Source organism: Miscanthus floridulus, chromosome 11 (genome assembly GCF_019320115.1).
Source record: "Miscanthus floridulus cultivar M001 chromosome 11, ASM1932011v1, whole genome shotgun sequence".
NCBI classification, from domain to species: Eukaryota; Viridiplantae; Streptophyta; class Magnoliopsida; order Poales; family Poaceae; genus Miscanthus; species Miscanthus floridulus.
In genome coordinates, this window is record NC_089590.1 from 95,553,672 (window position 1) to 95,576,236 (window position 22,565).

The 22,565-nt window shown below is 44.4% G+C and overlaps 2 protein-coding genes and 1 pseudogene across 5 annotated transcripts; 1 reads left to right on the top strand and 2 right to left on the bottom strand.

The window, feature by feature from the left end:
* Positions 1-2,279: 2,279 nt before the first annotated feature.
* LOC136492707 (2-oxoglutarate-dependent dioxygenase 21, chloroplastic-like) lies at positions 2,280-5,545 on the bottom strand. The gene is made up of 3 exons (XM_066488706.1): positions 4,400-5,545; positions 3,802-4,040; positions 2,280-3,683 (listed from the first exon to the last, which is right to left on the bottom strand). Exons 1-3 carry the CDS (start codon positions 4,577-4,579, stop codon positions 3,107-3,109), a joined length of 996 nt encoding a protein of 331 aa, XP_066344803.1. The 5' UTR covers positions 4,580-5,545; the 3' UTR covers positions 2,280-3,106.
* On the top strand, positions 3,541-9,240 carry LOC136492708 (protein ENHANCED DISEASE RESISTANCE 2-like). Of its 4 annotated transcripts, XR_010768166.1 has the most exons (11): positions 3,541-4,138; positions 4,327-4,560; positions 5,988-6,491; positions 7,222-7,274; positions 7,384-7,423; positions 7,533-7,666; positions 7,758-7,814; positions 8,056-8,100; positions 8,458-8,546; positions 8,741-8,842; positions 8,944-9,240. XR_010768166.1 is itself a non-coding variant. In XM_066488707.1 (10 exons), exons 3-9 carry the CDS (start codon positions 6,392-6,394, stop codon positions 8,542-8,544), a joined length of 516 nt encoding a protein of 171 aa, XP_066344804.1. In that variant the 5' UTR covers positions 3,541-4,138; positions 4,327-4,560; positions 5,988-6,391; the 3' UTR covers positions 8,545-8,546; positions 8,741-8,933. The 4 variants fall into 4 exon arrangements, 1 of the variants encoding a protein (XP_066344804.1); XM_066488707.1 differs by lacking the exon at positions 8,944-9,240 and having other exon boundaries at positions 8,741-8,933; XR_010768167.1 differs by lacking the exons at positions 3,541-4,138; positions 4,327-4,560 and adding an exon at positions 4,567-4,621.
* A 7,065-nt stretch (positions 9,241-16,305) lies between these two features.
* Positions 16,306-19,906, bottom strand: LOC136494666 (protein FAR1-RELATED SEQUENCE 5-like; annotated as a pseudogene).
* Between the last annotated feature and the right edge of the window lie 2,659 nt (positions 19,907-22,565).

Below are 22,565 nucleotides of genomic sequence, written 5' to 3' on the forward strand. Positions count from 1 at the left end.
CCAGATTCCAGCGCCCTGCCCCTGCCCCTGCCCCTGCTCAGGAGTGGGAGTGGCGATAGCGGTCTCTGCCTGCCTGCATGGGGGCAGACTGGTCGACTCGGCGTACTGGCAGCGAAGGTCAGTCAGCCTCAGCCCTCGGCCAGTCCGCCCTTCTTCTTCTTCCGCCTGCTGCTTCTCCTCGCCATTTCCTTCGTCAGTATTGCTGGTGCAGACGTGAGCTCTGCTCTGGGGTGCAATATGCCATGGTTGATTGTGCTTGCGCCGGTGATTGATTTGGCCCTAGGGTTTCTCCGTTCCTTAGGAATCTGTGCTCCGGTTCCGCCATTCAGGGTTGTAGTTCGTGATCCAACTTTCTCCTCGCTCGTTGCGGTTGCAGTTGCAGATTAGCGGAGTCGTCTCGACGAGTTGCAGACGGCCACGTTGCCACACGCCGTGGCCCACGTGTGCTAAAAAGAGACCTTTCTTTTCTCTTTAGAAAAAAAGAAAGAAAATACGCTTTAGTGCCACAGAAATGTTGGTTCTGTTGTCAATTCGGAGTCTTTTTGTCTTGTAGGAGTCTTATATAATGCCACGTTAATTTAAGACACTTATTAACAGACAACATGTATCATAATTGTCTTTTAAGTTGCTAGTTGTCTTACAGTAACTCACAGGTAAAAAGTTAAAGTTGTAAGTTGCACCAGCAACTCCTACGATGGTACAATAGTTTTCTTATAATCCTAAATTTTAACTCATGAGATGGTGGTTTCGTGAAACAACGATCTTTTTCTTTTTTTTAATGTCCACGACCTTTTTCTCTCTTAACTCTCTTCACTTCATATTAGCAAAAATCCTAAGTAGCACGGCATGTATAAGACTGCTGTGATATAGCGATATACTTGCCCTTAGACTTTTTGGGGTCCCTTGATTTTCGCTGACTAGGTTAGAATTTAGTTGTTGTTAGGCCACCCCAACGCGACACGCTGTATAGTAGTCCCAGCTGCGCAAAGCAGCCTGCAGGAGCACCTACAACTTGGTCTGATGAAATGCAGAAGCACTAGCTGTGGCTTGCGTTGTGAAATACAGACCGGTGGTTTGGGGTGAATCTTGTCTGGGGTAGTCTACTTTAGGCACAAAAGCTGAAGGAAATTGTCTGCTACAAGTACAGACTCGTGGGACCGTAAAAGAGTGGAAGTGTTAGTTTGCGTTAGGAACTTGATAGTCTCAAGTTTTCAACATCTAACATGGCAGCAACTTTTATCTGAGACCACCATCTTTGTTAGCCCGTGTTGGGTATGCTCTTATTGCCCTTATCTAGTGAAGGAAATTTGAGAAGTTCCAAAAAGGTACCCCAAACGAATTTTGGTTTCAGTGCTGCCTCCTTGTCTTTCATTTTGACCTTCCTGGTTTTACGCTACTCCATCCGTCTCAAACTAGTTAGTATCCATTTTTTTCTAAAATATTTGACCTTCTCACTTTCCATTGCATCCTTTCCTTTTTCTAATATACTTTTCTTTCTCAATACATCTCGGTCTTTTGACTTTAGCGTTTGGTTTCCATGAAAGATTCTAAAACATCATTTAACATACGGGGGACGTTAATATGGGATGAGGGAGTAAGTTACTCCGTTTTGTTGTCCCTTTTTTTTCAGCGAGTGGTTTAGTTTCCAGTGCCATGAGACGTCACATGCGACTTTGTCATGGTCCCCACCTGCCATTGACAAACGCACTTTGCAGTCAACTACACAGGAATTGATTCCATTCCAGTAGTATTATAGTTAACTGGTGTCCCAACTCCCCATAAGCTGACAATCTCTTTCAACAGATACTGGGCTTATCCTGGATCTGAAAAATAAAATCAACAGTTCATCAGTCCTCTCTTCATTTTCAACCAAGAGAAGATGTGGTGTCATGTGGATTTGGTTGTCATTCAATTGGAACTTTCATGTGCCTTCAGGATCATTTGCTGTCCTTTTTTTCTGTAGCTGCAACATAGCAGCTTTTGTTGAATTTCCGCAGCTGAAGCAGACACCTCTGTCGTCTTGAATTATTGACTAATAGGGACTGCATGAAAATGACCCTTCTATTCTATATGTGCCTTGTGTCAGTGTACTTCTCTTTCTCTTTGCATTGTCCACCTCCTTTATTTCTAGGTTTACATCTACCACTTTTGCTCTGTCGGCCAATACCGCTGACTGGAACGACAAGCACACACACTTGGGTCGTGTCCTCAATCACGCTGATCAATCTTTTCATGGGTCTCCACATAGTTCTCTTTTGTTTTTCCAGGTAACTGAAAAATCTTTGCAATTTATGATATGATGATATGGACATATGGTGGGCAGCAAATCTCATGCAATAATTATTACACTTTATTATTCATTTAACTGATACAAGATTGATAAACACATAGTGTAGGACCAAACAACCTGAAAAACCTAGCAAGGTTCCCTAGGTCCTCCTTTTAGTGAAAGAGACATACAGCTACGATGCATTTCCCCAAAGAAACAAAAAGGGGGGAAAAAGGGAACCCACCTCTGTCCAGCCTGATGCACCCAGGCTGAGCGCGGGTGCAGCTCTACTGATACATTACCTTACCTTACCTAAGTTACCTGCAGCGATTATTGACTGCATATACACTGCAGATACTGTAGTAGACTAGTAGTAATAATAAGAGATACACATATGGTACAACACAACAGTAAATAGTCTGGCTCTCCACCATTTAGACATAACTAAATGACCATTTTAGTACTAAGAATGTAGGACTAGACTCTTTAACTTCCAGAGAAGCATCAGCCAGATATCACTTGGAGAGATCTGCTCTGCCGAATATATATTGTAGAGCCAAAGTGTTTGCTATGTCTATATGAATCTGTATCTTCCAATAGGAACTGGCTGCATGTAGCAGTGCTGCAAGCCATATAGATTCCTCTTGCCATCACAATACCCATTTGAAAGACATCCATTTTTTTTTTTTTGTTTCATCTAGCTTTCCATTCTTATCTGAAGAATGCCATTTTTTTTGATAATTTGACAGGAGGGGAGAGCATCCCCCACCTGACAGATATATTGATTTGAAGAATGCCATTTATCTATGTTCTGGTGTGGCGGAACCAGTTTTCCTTCTAAGCTCTGTCGATCTTGAGGCTCTCAACATACCTCTTATAATTGTTGATATTTGACGGTAGGAACTCGAGGAAGTCGTGGAAGCTGCTTTCCCTGTACATTGCTGGGTTCACCTCATCGACCAGCTGCTCAGCGCAGCAGACCTTCTCATCCATTGAGAGGCCATGGATGCTGGCAATGGAAATTCTTGCTTCGTCAGGATTGAGAATGGCTCTGTGGACAAGGGACATGAGACGACCATTGCTCAAGACTTCTAGGTGGTCCCCGACATGGACGTGGAGGGCCCCAGGGATCGCGGGGACAGCCGTCCAGGTGTCACGGTCGTGGGGCATCACTTCGAGCCCTGGGTAGCTCTGCAGCAGGATTGTGAGGAAACCATAGTCGGAATGAGCAGCCAATCCGACCTTGTCACCTCGATGTGAGAACTGTGGGTAGTTGTTCAGGGCCAGGAACTGCACTCCCTTTTCAAGTTTTTCTTGCATGTACAATGGCCTTAGCCCTAAACCTTGCAGGATAGCGTCCATGAGCTGCATTGACACTCTCTGTATTTCAACTGCATAGTCCCCCATCTTCTTCCTGTCAATCATTTTAGACAACAAAAAAAATGACAGAAGTTAGGATAGCTGATGGAAAACTAAGACCTATCTATTCATCTGTGTAACAATGTGTGCAGGTTTTTTTGCAGGTTAATTACCTGTATGATGGAGGGTGCAGTGGCCAGTATTCGACCCAGTCTTCCAGAGGGTTGGCGTAGTGCTTCAGGAACGACCTGGCCTTGCTGATCCCGTCCCTTGAGCTCGTGTCGTACCTGACAGGCCTTCGGATGTCGGTTGATGCAAACAGCTCCTTGTGCTCTGGCGAGAGCTGGAAAAACTCCGAGGCGGCCTCGAATGCGCCTGCCATGACGTTCTTGCTGACACCGTGGTTCACCACCTGTCAATCGTCAGCACAGCGGTATCGATCAGCATTGGCACTGAAGCATCAGATCAGAATTGGGTTTGCATGCACGTGGTCTGTTCACTCGATCACTGGTAACGTGACACTTCAAAATTCCATCTTAATAAGTAAAACTGGTCAGCCTGGGTCACAGCATGAGCTGCATGTGTATTGCAACGCTTGTTTTAACTTTCTTTTAAAGAACACACAAGACATGTGTGTCTTTGTATTTTTTTTTTTCGAGAATACCCATGTCTGACACTTGTTTTAACTGATCACGCAGTGCAGACCAGCGAACAAGTGTTGGGATGATAGACAGAGCAACAGACAAGCAGCACACAGCAGCACGAACTGACCTGGAAGCACCCTTGCTCACGGCACGCCCGCGCAATGTCCTGGATGGCGAGCGCCCGTGTGGCAGGGTCCTTGCTGAGCCTGGCAAGGTTGATGACCGGCAGCGGCCGCAGCGAGGACGAGGACGGCAGCATCCGCTGCACCTGACTTGCCATGGATGCTGGTAAGAAGCAGGCCGCCATGCCTCGTCGTCAACCTCCAAGCCAGCAAACCAGGCGAGCAATGTGTGTGCTCACGCTAATGCTCTTCTTCCCGTCAGTTTAGCTCTCTCCGAGGTCGAGGTGGCTGAGATGGCTCTGTTCGGCTGTCATTATAAGCACATCGCTCCGGTTCCTTTCGCTTGGCAGTGGTCACCAGCTGTGGTGGTGGCCATTTTTCTATTATTCTCGCGCCAAGTTGCGCCGGGCACATACACCGCCCCTCTTGCAGTGCAGTGTATTTGCGTGTGGCTGACGGCTGACGCGGACTGGACGCGCCCGCACCTCGGCTCCCAGATAGTTTTTGGCAGCGAGGACGCCGAATCCACGGCGACCGCCGGCAAGGTCTGGGACTGGGACTGGGACTGGGAGGTTTCCGGTTTCGGCTGCCGGATGCTGACAAAGCCGCTCTTTTGGGGGTAGACAACCCGTCTACGTGGTGCGAACTGTCTTTTTTTTTTTTTGTCAGTGGCAGACTGCCAGAAGCGTCACGATAAACATTTTTTCTGTGGCTTGCAACTGGACCTTTTCTGTGGATTGTTATAAGGGGGCGTCTTCTTGTTTTCATTTTTTTTCATTTTCCTTTTTAGTAAGACACGGGATCTTTTTCGGTGATGTAGCACAAACCGCTTGGCGTACAAGTTGTTGGCAGACGTTGTAGCGGATGATCAGGGATATACTAGTATATAGCTTTCATGATACGGGGGAATGGACAGTATATTTTACTACAATTTACATATTGAGAGAAGATATTTTTCTATTTTCGTCCAGTTGTTCGGACTGCATATATTATATATAGCTAGTAATAAAGAAGCAAAATTTCTCGCATTTGTTTCGTCTGACATTCTTAACTAACTCCGTAAATGTGGAAATTGTTTCTGTTCATGTTTGTCTACCTCTTCTATTTTATATTTGGCATATGTAGGACTTTTTTGAAAGTAACCTTAATAGCTAGGAACCTTAATCCAAATAATTTTCTCTTATCTTCAATAGTCTGAATAAGAATCCAACTAGAAAACGACACAAGATATGAACTTTTTTTACTATGGTTGGGGAGGCGTCAGGAAGCGTTAGCTGTGTCAATGATTGATGGACTCATATGAGGGAAGGCGTTGAGAGGCATCAATGAGGGAGGCATCGAGAGGCGTTTGATGTGTCTATGGTCGGTGGGCCCATATGCGCCGTAACGCCTCCAAAGTTGAGAGGATTAGGACTTCAAATAAAAGAGTGACAATTCCTTTTTCGTAGTTATTTTTTTAATCAAGGGTAAAACGGTAAATCCACAATTATAAAAATAATGTTTTGAGTAGTATAGTTGGGATGTATGATTTAAGTACTATAGTTAGATGAATATTTGCTTTTAAAAAAAGATGAATATTTTTTTTCTTTTTAGGGTTCATTCGCCGCCGCCGTCCACCATCCGTCCGCGGGAGGACCTCGACGCGCTGCGCCGCTCCTGCGTCGTCTCCGACGAGATCCAAGCCCGACCCCTTCTCACCAGCCCTCAGCTCCCCAACCGAGCACATGGAGGCCGCGGCAGCGACTGCGCTCCCGGTCACAGTGGTGGCGCCCGTCCCAAGGAGTTGAACCAGGATTACACTCCCGATCACAGCGGCGGCGGCCGTCCCCGCTGCCGGGAGGGTCCCGTCGCGTGCTCCCAGGTCCCGTAGTGTCCCTCTGCCTCGTCCGCGCCAGCATCCATGGCTCCCTTCGCCTCGTCTGCGACGGACCCGCCGTGCAGGAGACACAGGCTACGGCGGCGGCGCGAGTGGCCGCGGGTGGGCTAACGGCACGGCCATGCGGGTCATCAAGATGCTGCCGTGGAGTTCTTCAGCCTCTTGTCGTCCTTCCCTTGCTCATGGAGCCGCAGAGGCAAGGAAGGTGGCTCTATCTGAGGGTTGCCCCTGTTGTCTCCTTAAAATCAATGCATCCATACTTGACTAGAGCACATTCAGACTAATAGATATGTGAACAGTGACATTCAGAAACTTATTGACCTCTAAACTTAGCTCTGAACTTTATTTGAACTTAGTTCTAAACAAGATTACTCTGTGTTTAGCTTTGTTCTTATTAAGCTTCTTGTGAATTGTGTATATGATAAATTGAGCTACTCTCTAAATATTCTGGTGATGGACAATATAATCTTTGCTGAGAAAAAGCTTGAGTTGTGTATGTGATAATGTGTACCTGACCAAAAATAGTAGTTCAGATAAATAGCCTGTATTTCCACTAGATAAATAGCATGTTGCCTCTTATCTGTTTTTGTTCACATAGTAGCAGTTGCCTCTGCCGCCATTCTGAGCACGACCAATTGTGCTTATTCTATTCCCTGTGTTTGCTTTATATATAGTATAACTATATATCAGAAAAATGGTACCGGAAGTAATACATACAAGAAGTAGTGTGTTCAATCAGTCTCTGAATTTGCCAATTCGTGTTGCCTATTGCCTGTATGCTTTCTGAAATTTCAGTACAGAATTGTTGGTCTGTACTTTCGAAACTGATGTTATTTTCACTAGTGTGAAGCTAAGTGCAGAAGCCTAAAATATTTTAGTTGTGTTATTTGGACCTTCAAGAACCTGACTCAAAGACCAAACAAACTGATAGCAAACATTTGGATATGGTAGATGAAGAGTCGGAAGATGACGATGACTATCAAGTCCCTGAAGCTGATTTGGAGGTGAATACCTGTTTTACAGTCACGCCCTAAAAACATTCACCCTACTTTTGTACTTTGCCAAAAGTTTTGTTGTTCATCACTTCACAGTTTCATTGCAATTCATGTACAGGAAGAACCTACCAAATCTGACAGTGATGCTAAGAGCTCAGGTTATTTTTTTTTCAAATTTCCATTCTTTTAGTTTGATTGATGACTTTATAGGTTGCCCAGTTATGTCTTAACCTGACCCCTTTGCCATTCTATTTGGTGGTCCTTTAGACCCAATAGATTTGTCTTGGTTTTCGGGCATTATTCGTCAGGATACAAATGAGAAAAGTCGTAACTGTTGGGCAGTACCTGATAGCAAGACCTTTAAAGTTCGTAGCAAGACCTTTCCACATGACAAATCAAAGGTCCAGGCGTTCAAGTGACACAATTGGTTTATTTTCTTTTTGTAGCCTAGCAGGCAATCAAGTGTTTAGTATTTTGTCATTTGACTTGCAGGTATCAGCAGGGAAGTATCTTGATCACGTTGCTAGGCGGAAAGGATCTGCGGCTCAGGTCAGAAAACCTGTCATGGTTGCTTAATGGCACATTCCTATCTTAGCCCACTTTTTCTATAACCGCAATGCAAACTTGGAATAGTAGAATACCATTGTCTCGGAGGACTGTTGGTTCAACCAAAACTTTCCTTTCAAATAAAAGACCATTGTTGCATATGGATTTAGATTAGTGTTCCTGCTCCTAACTAATACAGTGCTTCTGCTACATGATGATTTCAACTGAACCTTTACTAATGTAGGTTGCTGCTGATAAGGGAATGTTCACTTTCCTGGTAAACATACAAGTAAGCTCCTGTTCTAAAAATCCCTCCATGTTCATTTCTTTCTATCCTGCTTGGATCTTTTCTCACAGAAACGTGACCGCACAGAGCACAAAAGAAAATAAAGATAAATTGGTGCCTTGCACAATAATCTGCATGTTTTTTAAATGACTAATTGGTATTTGATTCATAAATCATACAGAGTAGTTCATAAACATTACAAACAAGAGCAGGTGCGAATACATTGAAAATTTACTTATGACAGACATTCTTTGCGTGATTGTTATTTATCACTTTCTCAACTAATTTTGAGAATTGAATGATAAACTTATGGATTTCTTTCAAGTTTGTTCCTATTGCTGATTTTTCTTCTATACTTAGGTTATGCTCTTTAAGTCACTGTTCTCCCACCTTGCTTACTGGGGAAAGCCGTGGATTGCAGCTATTTGCGTGGTCCTGACTACTTAGAAGTAAGTCCCTTCATCAATAATAGTTCCAATTTAAATTCTTTTAGTTGATGAACAGCGAAATACATTCTATTGGTCATGTGTGAACATGGTTCAGTTGAATTCAGATTGAACAAGTAGAACGTCGCATTCTTTTTGGTCATGCACGGACTACAAACCTATGATGAATACATTCTTACACCGTGACAATTCTGCAGGTGGATGTAGATATTGGTTCATCCGCGGTAGCCAATGGGGTACTGGGCTTGGTGTTTGGTGTTGTTACCACCTTGGTAGTTGACATGGCGTTTCTTATACAGGTAAATGAAACCCCCATAGACAATCTTTGTTTCTTTCCGGCTCTAGTTCAGTGACTTCTCTGCCAAATGCTTGTTTTCTGACTGTTGCGTTGCACCTGCAGGCAAACACATACGACGAGCTCCCAGAGCAGCTCCTAGCACGGCTATCACACATCAAACCTTCCGCAGCAATGTATCCTGACCTTGAAAACATTTCCTGAGCGGGACAACTCAATCTATGCAGATTCTTTCATTCTTTTCCCCCAAAGACCCAAACGGTCTCAATTTGTTCAGTCACTGCAGCATTTTGCAGTTCGATACAGTGAGGTTCAGACAGACTGCAGCAATGCACAAGTGCCTTGTACCTCGCCTTCATACAGTTTTGACTTTTTTTTGGGTCTTTTTTTATTACTTTACTGCTGTAGCTTGGGCTTCTTACAGATATTGTAATGCAATAGATACACCGAAGTGAGATATACAGATACAGCATGGTTCGGAAACCAATTCATGTGCTATAGTATATTGGTTGAAAAATATACACAAGCCTGGTAGATGACCTTTTGTGCATTGTGCACTTTTTTTTGAAATTTAGGTATCCAATAAGAAAATCTCTATTCCTCACAAAAAAGAAAAGGGCATTTTTTTTGATAAAACAAAGAAAAGGGCAATGGAGACACACAATTGGCAGTGTAGATGAAGTTGAGTAAATTTAAAAAACTTAGAACTATTTTTGAGACATGTTGCAATAAAAAAAGACACGAGGTCATAAGAACTTATAGTTTGTATTGTAGGTTTACGTACTGGGCATAAGAAGTTATGGGGTTTTTTTTTGCAATGTATCGAATAGTAGTACGAGTAAGTTCTGAAACTGAAGTTTAACTCGTTGAAATTCATGCACATCCTGAACCGCTGAAACTCCCTTTTTATGCTTTCATCAGTTGGGCTTTCTGGATTGCTCATCAGATCCGGTCAATGAATGCCACTTTATGCCCATTCACAGCCCAAACCCCACTGGGCTTAAACCTCTCGCCGTCAAGCAGCTTTAAATTTGGATCCCCACACACACTCCGCTTCCGCATTCATTCCACCATTGCCCCCGTCCACTATCCCCGCCAGCTAGGGTTTTACCACCATGGCCGCCGCCACCTCGCGGAGGCTCCTCTCCCGCCGCGCCTCCTCGTCCTCCCTCTCCGCGCTCCTCCGCCGCACCAAAGTGCAGATATATAAAAAAAATCAATTTTTTATTTTAAAATAAATGGGGGCAAAAAAATTGTTGCCACGGGCCAAAGTGCCAGCAGCAGCTAGGCCGGGCTCGACCACGGAGGGAGCCTAACTAGGCCGCGGCAGCCCAATTGGCCCAAGTGACAAGAGTGAGAGTAGGCATTGTAGTTCAGTAGTTCGATGGCTGTCACTTCGCCTGTTCTTTTATGCTGCGTTCTTGGTTGGTCTGCGAGCGAAGTGGGACTAAATATCCGACGCTGATGTCTGACTACCTTAAAAACGTGGCTTAGTTGGGCCACGACCTCGCGATGGGCTGGCCCAATTTGGACAAGTTTGTTAGTTTTTGCCTATCGGTCCAGAGGAGCTCGTGCGGCCCGTCAATGGCGGGTGCCGTGACTCGGTGTGAGCGGGACGAGTGGACGAGGGTGGAGGAGGTGGAGCAGAGACCGGATAGGCGCGGCATGGTTTGCTCGGTCACGCATGGGGCGCGCGGACGCGGGCTGAGTCGAGCGGTTTGGAGCGCGGTCACCCGGCTGGCTCAAAAGCCCGGCCAGAACGGAGAGGAGAGACATTGGCGAGGGATGGAGCTGACGGGTGGGGCCGATGCAGCAGTGAGGTCCAATCGACGACCCGCGAACCCTGCCAGAGCGGAGGGAGAGACGACGGGGAGCACTACTCCAGCACTTTGCCCCCATGTGGCTCGTCGGTGCTACTCCAGCACCCGGCACTGGAGTCGAGCCAGCCGCGCCCCGCGGTTCTCGTCCAGCCACACGGCATGGATAAGCATGAGCCTCCGCGCGGGCATCGTCGGGCTGCCCAACGTCGGCAAGTCCACCCTCTTCAACGCCATTGTGAGTAACTAAGCTTGCTTGTTTCGTTGCTTCCTGTTCTTGGGTGGATGTCGGTGGACGCCATCTGTCGGGTTCATAACCCTAGGGTCCCTAATGGACCTGCTTCTCAGCAAAAGCTCGCCCCAGCAGACGACGTTGTGAATGACGCAGAACTCCTGGGTTGGCCCAGATACCGAACGACAGGCCAGAAGAGCAATCCAGTCTCTGACCGGAAGACCTGGCCAAGGAGGGGACGACGCTCGCCTCCGACTCTGACCCGCCTCTCCGACCGGAAGGCCTGGCCAAGGAGGGGACGACGCTCGCTTCCGACTCCGACCCGCTTCTCCGATCGAGAGTACACCGAACATCTGCTTACAGCTCTTCTCCGACCGACGCGGGCGGAGCCGACTGGGAAAAGACCGAACAGGGACACCCGCTCAGTAAGAACCTAGAGAATCAGGTAGAGCAAGTAAGACGGGGCACTCAAGTCAACCGCAATACCAAGGACCGTACCCAGCACACCTGCAGGACAGTACTGTCAGGTCATGCCAGAAGGGTACTTTATAATCTTCCAGACCTGTCAGAACAACGAACAGTGTTGTGGACGCCAACATTTGTCCTACAGTATGGTAGGCGCCGATATTTACCATACCAGAAGAACATGATGGAACCAAACCACATGCATCTGGGCGTCAACAGTATTGTGGGCGCCGACAAACCGTCTTGTACCCGACAGCGTGGGCAACAAGACTAGGTAGCACACACACTCTCTCACTTGTAAGGCCGTCCCCTTCATCTATAAAAGGGGATGCGCCCTCTCCCAACAGGGACGGACGATTCAAACGATCGAACAACAGACAATAGACGGATCGCCCCGACTCACTCTTTGCTAGCTTTAGACATTCTAAAGCTACACAGAGCACACGTTTCAATACTTAGCGCACGTAGGAGCTCCCGTCACTCTCAGCCCTTCGGTCCAAAGTCCGATCGGACCGCTAACACCCCCCATATTACTCACATTCGTTTGTAACCCCACATCAAACTTCGAGCACCTGGGCTCAGGAATAAAGTCACCGACCGACTCAAACTGGACGTAGGGCATGTTGCCTGAACCAGTATAAACCCTGTGTCATTGAGTGCTAGGCCACATCCGATCACAACGTACGGCAAAACGACAAATATTTACTAGTTGGTCACTTTTCGCACTGACACCAACTGTTCGATGTTTTTCCACATAGACATTCCTGTGGAACGGCTGACAAGAAGCACTGGATCAAACATAAGTCTTGCTCTCTTTGAAGCCCTCATTATAGCCTTCCACTTGACAAGCGCGCTCAATTTAATACATGTCACACCCCAAAATTCCTATTTTGGGTTGTGAATAGAAAACACTAAATAAAATAAAAGATTTAATAATTTTCAAAATTTTGGTTTAGGTTTTAAAAATAGTCTAAAACACTTTCAAAATAGTCTAAAACACATTCCAAAAATAATCTCAAAATATGAATCAAATTTTGGTTTAAAAATCTTTTAAAACACATTCCCGCAGCCCAGCGCCCCGCCTTGGCCCAGCCACGGCACGCTCCCCCTCCTCGCTTCAGCGCGTGCGCGCGCAGGCCGCTAGGCCCAGCAACCGTGGTCGGGCCCACACATCAGCGCCCCGGTCCCTTCTTCCCCGCTGCGCTGCATCAACCGAGCGAAGCCACCGCCGCCCGAATCCCTCGAATGCGCCCCCGAGGTTCCCCGCGCCCGTGCCTATAAAGAGTAGGCCCAAAGCACCGCGCCGCCCCTTTGAACCCTAAAGGAGCCGCCTCGAGCCCTAGCCCTAGTCCACGCACCGCCATAGCCGCCGCCCGAAGCTCTACACGCCGCCGCCGCTGATCTCCGCCTTCACCGCGTCACCGGCGTCTAGAACCCTCCACGACCTTCGCAGCGAGGTGAGCAATCCGTCGGTGCCCCTCCCGCCCTCTCTCTCGCTCTCTCCTGTGTTGTTTTTGAACTCCAACCAGTTGATGTAGTACTTAAAAGTTCTAGAATGAAAGCGAACATATAACATCCTTATCGCCTTAGTTTCCTAACTTGCCTAATCTTACTTTGCATATATACTAAATTTGTGCATTAACATGCAAACCCCGTAGGAGATTTGCCAACAGCAACTATTACCGTTCATTAGGCCTTGCACGTAAGTGAAAATGCTATTACTGTTAGCCTTTCTTGTAAATGAAAAAACTAATATTGTCCGCCTTCCATGTGAGTAGATTTTATGTCTCTGTTTCCTCGTTTTGCACGACTCTAATGAATTGATATGCGCACAACAGGCCGACCGACTGATCGCAATGGTCACGCCTCGCTAAGTGCTCGCGTACGTTGTTGCGGTGACGACAGAAGCTGTATGATGAACTTGCCTCTCGTGGCCACAGCTCCCTCCTGCAACTTTCCTCTGCCCTTTTCTAGCTTTTGGGATCAGGTATTTGTTTTGCTCGGTAGTAAGTGGGTTTCATGTATAAGTTTGCTAACATCTTATTTCACTGTATATGATTGCAATGCTCTATTTCCCTGTTTACACGCTTTCTTTTTCAATTTATCATTCAAGTTCAGTTCTTCCCTCATGAATTTATCACTGGTTGGTCAAATACATGTATGCTTTTCTGATGGATTTCTGTTCTCATCCAGACATTTCTTTCTTATTTACCATCTCTCCCTATGTTAGTCTTAACACTATAGTGCAATCCTGAAATTACAAGCTTCCTAGAGACACATGATGATTCATTCTTTGTCTGGTTGCTCCAGAAGCCTCAAAATGGGTGCAGAATTTAATATCTTCCATTTATTGACAGTCCAACCCTCCAGGTTATGAATATTAATTGCCATTCGTGTATCTCTTATGTTGGTATTGTTGGTTTTGTTGATGGAAATCGACAAGGTTTTTCAGTTGCAAATGCAGTTCTTCTCAGCCTATTATATCTCTAATTTGAAACATGTGAGCTGACATGTTCTTTACTTTTGCTTTCAATTTATTCCAGGAAAGATATTGCGTTATGCTAGCAAATTTTTACAGCAGCAGCTGCATTAGCAAATTAATATAGTGTCTTTCTAAGTCTCTATGTTACTTTGTAGTCTAAGATTTGGGTCGTTTGACTTGTCAAGAAACTTAAACTATGTAGTAGTAGGTTAGGGCAGCAAATCTTGTACATAGGATATATACAAGTTGTTACCAACAGAAAATTAGAACTTGCAATGGATTTTATAAATAATTTAGATGTGCCTGGATTGACTTTTTTTTTATGGTTTGCCTTTTCTTTTACTACCCAACAGTCACCCAAGCTGCTCAGCTCATCTTTCTGTTGGTTCGTGCTAGGTTTTCTCCTGTGCCATTTTTTTGCTATCACTGGCACAGGAACTGGTGATCACCTTGGTGTTTTCAGAGCTGAGAAAATTTTAGGTATGAAAATTTTACCTGGTAATGTAATTTTTTAAATGTTAATCTAATGTACTGATCGTGTTATATTTCAGGTAGACTACGACATCGTTCGCTGGTCTGGAGGAGACCAGCCAGCGGGCTGGTTCCCCTCACGTGACACTGTTCATCCATCCAGCCAAAGAGTGTTTTTCTCTCACAACAAACCAGCTGGAACAGTGTTTTTCAGCCAAGTTTTAGACCAGCGAACGGGGCCTACAATTTTACATCTAGTGCTGCGAAAGACTGGGCTGCTGGAAGAGAAGGAAATGGTCTAGTTAGATGGTGCTCTGCGGAATTTTTAACCTAGTATTCGTAGTGCTGTCTCTCGGAACAGTTCGCAAGCCACAGTACATATGCTTAACTCTTGTAAGCTGAAAGAGGTTGCCAGAACTCCAACTGATGTCTATTCTAGAACTTGGGAAGTTAATTGCTAGGACCTGCTTGATGACAGATTATGGACTTTACAAAATTGTGATTTGTGAATATGTTAATATGGAGCAAAATTGACCTTTATGTATACTACTGATAGCTTGTAATTTTGGCAGATCCAAATTTGCTATAAGATGTTACTTGGTAATTTCTTTTGTTTGACTGGGACCTTACTAGTTTGTACCTACTTATATGTGGACAAAGTATAGCTTATCTCAAGTTGAAGAATGCTAGCTGTAAGTACAAGGATCTTCAGCTCTCATCATTTTTGTTTGAAAGTGTTGTTTTTCTTAACTTTGCAGATAATGGTGGGCTACTTGGACTACTGCAAGGACGCTGGCATCTTTACAGCGGCATGGCAGTAGTTTGCAGATAATGGGGCTACTAGCAGTGTAGTCGTTTTTAGTAACCCTATTGGCCTATTTGGATGGAATTGAAATTGTGAATCTTGTATTCATTGAGTTAATCTTGCCTTGAAATAGTGTGGATTTGTTTGTTATTTTGCTGTATATAAAGACAGTGTCTAAGTTTTTACGCGTCACTAATGTCACCACATCAGAGAATTTATGTACACAAGCAGCCATGAACTATTGACCTGTAAGTTGAACCGTGAGTCGATCACTGGTTATGCAAGTGAGAACAAACTTGTGGCAAACCTTTTTTTTTTAAAGGAGAATAACTCTGCTTTTAAGAAAGCAAGGTAACCATACAAGATCTTGCTGGGGTTACCAGCTACAAAAGAGCATTACAGAAAATAACAGAACACAGGTTCTAAACTTCAGCTACAAAAGAGCAATACAGAAAATAACAGAACACAGATTCTTGAGCCACAGCATGAACTTGTGCCAAACCTCAGGGGATTAGAGATTAGCTCGTGCTTCTTATTAAGTAACGGGTAACGATACTCGCGAAAAGAATACTCGTGCCTAATCCTACAAAAGACGGCGCATTTTGAAAAAGTAGTTCACGGAGGTCGTACTTTGTGGTTGCCTCTAATTTTTTAGATAGTTAAGGGTAACATTTTGTGCAGCACTAATGATGCCGTGGTGCTGGCTATGCTTCTCTACTATTAGTTGTCCTTTTGTTCTTGCATATGTTTTATCAGTCCCTTTTGTCTCTGTAATGCATGGATGAAATGGGCAAGTACTTTTCAGTCAATTAGATAACCACAAATTGCGCTAATTGTTTGGATGACTGATCACATTGCTTAATTCAGGACAAGAAAGCAGAAATTCTTCCAAAATGAGCAAGACTACGTACTACCTTGTCATGGGCATTCAATGGTACATAACATGGGCATTCAATGGTACATAAGTCAGGCACATAAGTCATCAGAATTCAAGATGACACTTCTTCGCGAAGCATAAGACCAATTTCAATCAAGTAACATATGTACAGTTCGCTCATTCATACATATAGACCAAGTGGAGATTTCAAACATACGTACAGATTTCTTAGTGCATCATTCAAACAGAGGAATAAAGAATATTAAAGGATTCCATCTAATATACGGCATAAATAAAGATGAAACACACAGACCACCTCTCCCTGAATGTTCTACCTTCTTTCAGTCAACTCTAACAGGAAACTAACAAAAAAAAGAACAGTTGCCCCCACTTCCTACATCTTCTGCATTTTCTCAAAGAGGATATTGTTCTAATGAAATCAACTACTGCAAGCAACTGAATAAATGATCAAAATTTTGCTAAAATGCAGAAAGGCGATGCCCACTGCTATCTGGTTGCTTTCTGACTTCTGCGGCGGCACTGAAATTTGGTTGGTGAAACCTTACGCTCCTCTATGAGAATCTGACGCAGATTTTCATTTTCCTCCCGCAGTTCCTCAATAACCTTTGGTGCTTCAGTAACTGGAAATGCAATAAATTCAAAACCGATTAGTAGGCTTGCATTTTGCTAGGAAAGAAAATTAGTTGTGAGCTAATCTTAACAGAAATACAATAGAACCAAAAATAATAACCAACCACCAAGTAGTTCTCTACTGTCTCCCTACATGTAAAGTGAACTTTTAGTAGCTAAAAGGATTAGAGGCAGAACATTTTGAGCTAAAATTGGGATGAACAAGTAAAAGACAACACAAAAATTCAAGAAAAATGTTTACAATTGCCAAGCAAGCATCATGATAGTGACTGTACTCACCAACTGAAGTACACTATCCATTCCATGTAAATTTCCAGGCTGTAAAATTGTACAGATTACAATACTAACATATTCTTAGCGAACAAAAACCAGAGGAAAGGAAACTGATGATCATGTGACAATGTTCAAACGATATGAAAGAAAAGCTATATTCTCCAGTAAAGTGGCGAGTGCAATGTTTCAGTTTCAGTTTAGTTGAGGGCAGCATCACAAGGTCCAACTAACTGCTAGGCTTGCGCTTGAGTAGCATAACAACACAAGCATCACTTTAAATGAGTTATACACTAGCGTACCTATTATGCAACAACAAGCAAATCCTTGGCAAATCATATATCTAGCACATCTTCAGGGAGCTTTGTTTCCTACAAATGAAGAGTAACATTAGCCATAACTAGACAATCCTCACAGACAGGCAGTTGTTAGCTTTGATGAACATTACTCTTAACTACCTCTTCTCCCATAGAGCATGTTCGCCGATTGTGACACTCACCCTTACACATGGTACATTTTACCTTAGATCTCTTCTTATTTGAAACTGACTTCAACTTTTTCTTCGGGGCCCCTCTACCAGGAACATGCATGGGATCCAAGACATTTTTGGACTCTACAGAATCAACATCTAGGCCTTACGGCAGCACCGGACCATACCTCTTGTCTCCGTTCTCTCCTCCGTTTGGTAGGATCATAGCAGCTTCCTCATGCAGAACACGTTTCAGCCGCTCATATGCCTCAGGGGAACAAGATGCTACAAAGGATGTAGTGTGACTGATATTGCGTAGCTCATGGTACCTCTCTAGGTTATCGGAATAGTCATACATGGTGCTCTTCCTTATAGGAGGAAATGCACTCTTGGCCCCCCTTGTCCACCTTTTCAAAACACAGCAGCCTGGAAGCTAGCGTTCTTTGCGATATCCCAATACAAAGAAGATGTGTGAGCAGGGGGTTCCAAGGGACTGTAACTTAAGACAAGAACAAGAAATTCCCTTCAGATTGCCTTCATCAACACATATCTCACATTCCACATGTTATTCTCTGTCTCCTTTATCCTCCCTGCCAACAATATACTTAATCGCATCATAGTCATCTAGAATCTCTCTCGCAAAATACTTTTTGACTGCTTTTATGCTGAACTGCACCGTGGCAAAAATTCTTGGTGTGAACGATTTCGCAGCCTCTTTCTCAATAATTGAAGCATCTGGTTCTAAGCATGGCAAAGAATTCGATGCTTCAAAGTCCAGATTCGCTTCATTACTGCGCAGTCGCAAAAGGCAGTGGTCAAAGTGCTCAACCAGCTCGAACAATATCATTTTACGATCTAGATTTACCTGAAGCCTAGAGTTTAGGCTCTCACTCCGCTGGTTGCTCCTCAGTCCTAAATAGCACTTATCAGCATGGTATGCAGCACACCAGATTTCCCTCCTCTCAGACATCTGATATAGCTACGACTCCTTATCTGTAATGTTATGCTTATCCCAGAATTTCAGCCATTTCCTCTCAATCTCTTCTATGGAGCAACAATCATAAAGGAAATACCTGAAATCAGCCTTCACACCATCATCGTGAAGATTACGCACAATGTTCTGCTCAATATGTCATATGCATAGCCTATGCGATGAATTCGGCCACACCAGCCCAATTGCTCTCTGCATAGCAAGGTCTCCATCAGTGATCATGGAAACCAGATGCTTCTGAACCATGGCATCAGACAATGTGCTAAGAATCCACACATATGACTCAATTGTCTCCTGGGAAATAATTCCACATGCAAAAAGAACTGTGCTGCCATGGTGATTCACCCCAACAAAAGGAACAAGGGGCAGGTTGTACCGATTCGTTTTGTACGTGCTGTCAAATACGATGACATCACCAAATGCTGACTATCACACCAGAGCAGTCCCTTGAGGTGCCCTTTCCCATCAGTCTTGTAGTCAATGAAGAAATCAGGATCCCTACGTCTGCACTCTATCAGGTAACTGATGACTGTTTGAGCATCACCAACAGCAATTGTCTCCACCTTATTGCGATGGCAGAAATTATACAAGTCCCTTGTTGTAAATCCAACCTTATCATACCCACTGTACTGCATTTTCATAATATCATTATCTAGTGTTTGCGAATCCCAAAAATCTACATCGCCACAATATCAGCTTTTTGCTGATCGCTGATTCTTCTAAGTGAACGCAGAAGACAAGCAAGGTCTCGTTCCGCCATTAGATGGTTGTGTTCATAGATGAAATCCTTCACATACCACTGCCCTATGTTCTGATCCCATGCAATCACAAATTTAGCAGAGCATCCAACACGAGTAATATTCCATGGCTTCCGCTTCTTAATCTCCCTCTTCAGCTCCTTCTCTTCGCGGAAACATTCACAACTGCAAACAAACTTCCGAAGGATCCTCTCATTGTGATAGTTGCCCCACTCACAATAGCTTTTTCTAACACTAAATCCTTTCCCCTTAGCATATTTGTTATAAAACAGATATCCTTCTGTTTCACTACCAAATATCTTCCTAATAATTTCACTGTACTCTAGCAAAAAATCAAGGCCCGGTATTTCCTCCTGCATCAATCAGCATCATTTGAGAAAAGTCTGAAGAAATAGTTCTGTAAAGGCACATTTTCATGCTACATTTGCACATACAAGTCATTCAGTTGCTCTACCTAGTAACGCTGATGGTGAAGTGCCTAAATATAGCAAACAAAGTACTGGAAAAAATTATAACTAGCAGCAGCAAGCATCTGTACGGCAATGTCAAAAAATATTTAGGACTACAGATGTTAGCAAGTAGATAAACAATAGAATAACAAAGCACAGCTCAAAGATAGTACACTAAGATAAAAGGGCAACCATTCTTTTGAAATGAAATAAAGCATGTCCAGAAAGAATAATATCAACAATACAATGCATCATTTTCAAGTGAAGCCCTATCTGGGAGAGCGCCAGGTCCAGAATTCTCAGACTATGGAGTTTGCAGGCTAAAATAAAGTGGTTTAAGCATTTAACATTAGCTAATCTAACTCAGAAAGCAGGTGACTCACCCAAATACCCCCAATCTATCCCACAGCTCAAGCTCCATGAAAAATGGAGCTAGAGACACCCAGATCCACCGGAGCTCACCCAAACATACCATACGTGTATTGTGCAAAAATAATTGCCACCATTTGAAACAGGAACATGGATTTGAAACTTCACTAAAAACCTAGAAAAATAGATAAAACCCTCTACGCACAATGCTAGCATGGAATGATATATGCAAGAAAAAATGCATTAATGTGATAATGTGTGTCAATTTTCACATGGCACAATTTTCTAGGATGTATATTTGAACATAAACTTCTCTTTCAATATATTGTCAATAGGAATTTACATGACTTGTCACTGAACTCATGTATTTAACCTGATTTTTGGTGAGTCTAAACACATTTTTATATACAATACAAACACCTAAGCAAACCACAGATCATTCCATGCTCATGTATTCATGTGTATTCACATAAAGCACTGGTACAACTTGATGGTTTGAATATTTAAGGCATCCATAAGTCTTAGGCAGTAACTAGTGATGGAAGATGAATTCATAGAAGATATCAAATCACAAGACAAATTAAGGATTACACAGCTGCAAATGACATGTGATAATTCAGTACAAATGAAAAAACAAGAAATTCCCCAATCCGGCGCCTCAGCGACAGCGCACCAAAACGGCAACACCAAAAGCGTACAGGGGAGTGCGTACCTCGAGGCCGGCGACCAGGGTGCGTGGGAACCCGTCAGACTCAAGGAACGCGGCGACAGAGGCGACCACCGCCGCCCTCGCGCTGGGGGCGGGTGCGGCGTGGGGCAGGGCCACCGACGACGGAGGCGACTACCACGGGCCTCGCGCTAGGGGCGGGGGCGGCGGCAGGGCAGGGCTGCCGGCGCGACGCCTTGCGAGGGCAGCTAGGGTGAGGTGCGTGCGGGAATGGGGAGTTCGGCGTGGGGTGAGGTGGGGGAGTACGGCGAGGCCGTGCGGGATTGGAGTCTTGGGGGAGGGGGGCGGAGGGGTCGGAAGTGAGATGTGCGAAATGACCATAATGCCCTTGGACGAATAAAATAAACAAAAAAGAGCTATTTTGGGTAGGCATCATGAAGCGTCAGGAAACGTTTCCTACCATTGTAAATAATAACATTAAAAATCCAAAATTTCTTCCGTGCTTATTTCTCTCTCCTAACAATCTGGGCCTCGCTGTCACAACTCACAAGAATCATAACCGCTGTCAACTCCAACGTCCGTGTCCAAAACTAATTCGAATCCAAACGTAGAGGAGAAGGAATAAACATCCAAAATCAGTGGTGAATAAACATGGGTTCAACATTTCAATAAAAATGTAACACAGATCATGTATAGACGCATTTTTTTTCCAAATCGAGTCCAACACGGACCTAATAGAGCGAGGTAAATCAGGAGAGAATCTAGAATAGATGAAGACGACCATAAATAATTGGACCACACTAACCTGTCGCCGCCTTGGTGCTACTTCTCATCAGCACGGTTGCGGGGGCTGAGTCTGCCGCAACACTGCCCGAGCTGCTGGTCTGCCACACCGCCCGCATGGCTAAGCCACCACGGCAAAGCTGCCGGCCTGTCGCACCACCCGTTCACCACGCTACACGTCGCGGACCTCATGGAGTGGCCATGGCAGATGGCTGCTTGAAACGGCATCGCACATAGCAACGAGGTCATCATCGCCTCAAGCATGCACGGTCGACAATCGAGACTCGAGAGTCGACACCTTGACGCCAGGACCCGCCATCCTTGCACTTGGGGCGACCGTAGATCCCTTAACCCACACTCCAGGACCCGCCACGTTGCAATGGGCTCCGCCATTACTCGCCTCGCTGAACTTGCGGACTAACGCCCCGGTGAGGTGCTCCGGTGGGATCTGCTCTAGAAGCTCACATGTTAGAACTGTTGCAAGGGATTTGGAGGAGCTCGCACCTAGCTATGCTCTATGAGCATGCTCATCTCTCCCAAGCAGCAAGATAAGAGAAGGAGAACTGGTTTGGAGGTGGAGAGACGGTGAATGGCAGTACACGTTTTGCCACGAAAAAGGGAATAGATGGAAAGACAATGGGATGGAGAATCCGATACTAGGATGCGGGATGCTTATGTCCTGCTATGCATCACGAAAAGAAGTAGGTCCCCAATGCCATGCGTTAGCGTGATCGAGTGGTCATGGACACGTGAAACGCTCTAGAAATTTACGGTAAGTTAACCCCGAATGCGGTGTCATGAGAAAATATAATGCCTTTTATTTTGTTCCATGAAGGTATAGAAAAGGCAACAAATTAAGTCGTATTAACCTTTGTTTATTATGTCTGTAAGACTTTTTTCTCTCTCATTGCAACACGCGTGCATATTTGCTAGCTATTACTCAATGAGCCTCAAAAAGAACTTAGCTCTAGCTTTTGTTTTAAGTTATATATAAGTTCTTAGACAAATTTCATTAAACTATGAGAGAAAATATATTTAGCTTGAGATAGCTTGACTTAGACTATATTAGAGTTTGTATTTCCTATTTTTATTTTATTAATTCATAAGCATTACATCGAGTTGATACGGTAATTATGAATCTATTTTTGGCTTCTACAAAAGCACACCGCCT

What these genes read in the sequence shown, in the direction of transcription:
- LOC136492707 (XM_066488706.1), bottom strand. Translation starts at nt 4,579, where the DNA reads ATGGCGGCCTGCTTCTTACCAGCATCCATGGCAAGTCAGGTGCAGCGG. An exon ending in GTGAGCAAGGGTGCTTCCAG is followed by an intron (nt 4,041 to 4,399) that starts GTCAGTTCGTGC and finishes GACGATTGACAG; the next exon opens with GTGGTGAACCACGGTGTCAG. An exon ending in CTGCACCCTCCATCATACAG is followed by an intron (nt 3,684 to 3,801) that starts GTAATTAACCTG and finishes AATGATTGACAG; the next exon opens with GAAGAAGATGGGGGACTATG.
- LOC136492708 (XM_066488707.1), top strand. Translation starts at nt 6,392, where the DNA reads ATGCGGGTCATCAAGATGCTGCCGTGGAGTTCTTCAGCCTCTTGTCGT. An exon ending in TCCCTGAAGCTGATTTGGAG is followed by an intron (nt 7,275 to 7,383) that starts GTGAATACCTGT and finishes ATTCATGTACAG; the next exon opens with GAAGAACCTACCAAATCTGA. An exon ending in CAGTGATGCTAAGAGCTCAG is followed by an intron (nt 7,424 to 7,532) that starts GTTATTTTTTTT and finishes GTGGTCCTTTAG; the next exon opens with ACCCAATAGATTTGTCTTGG.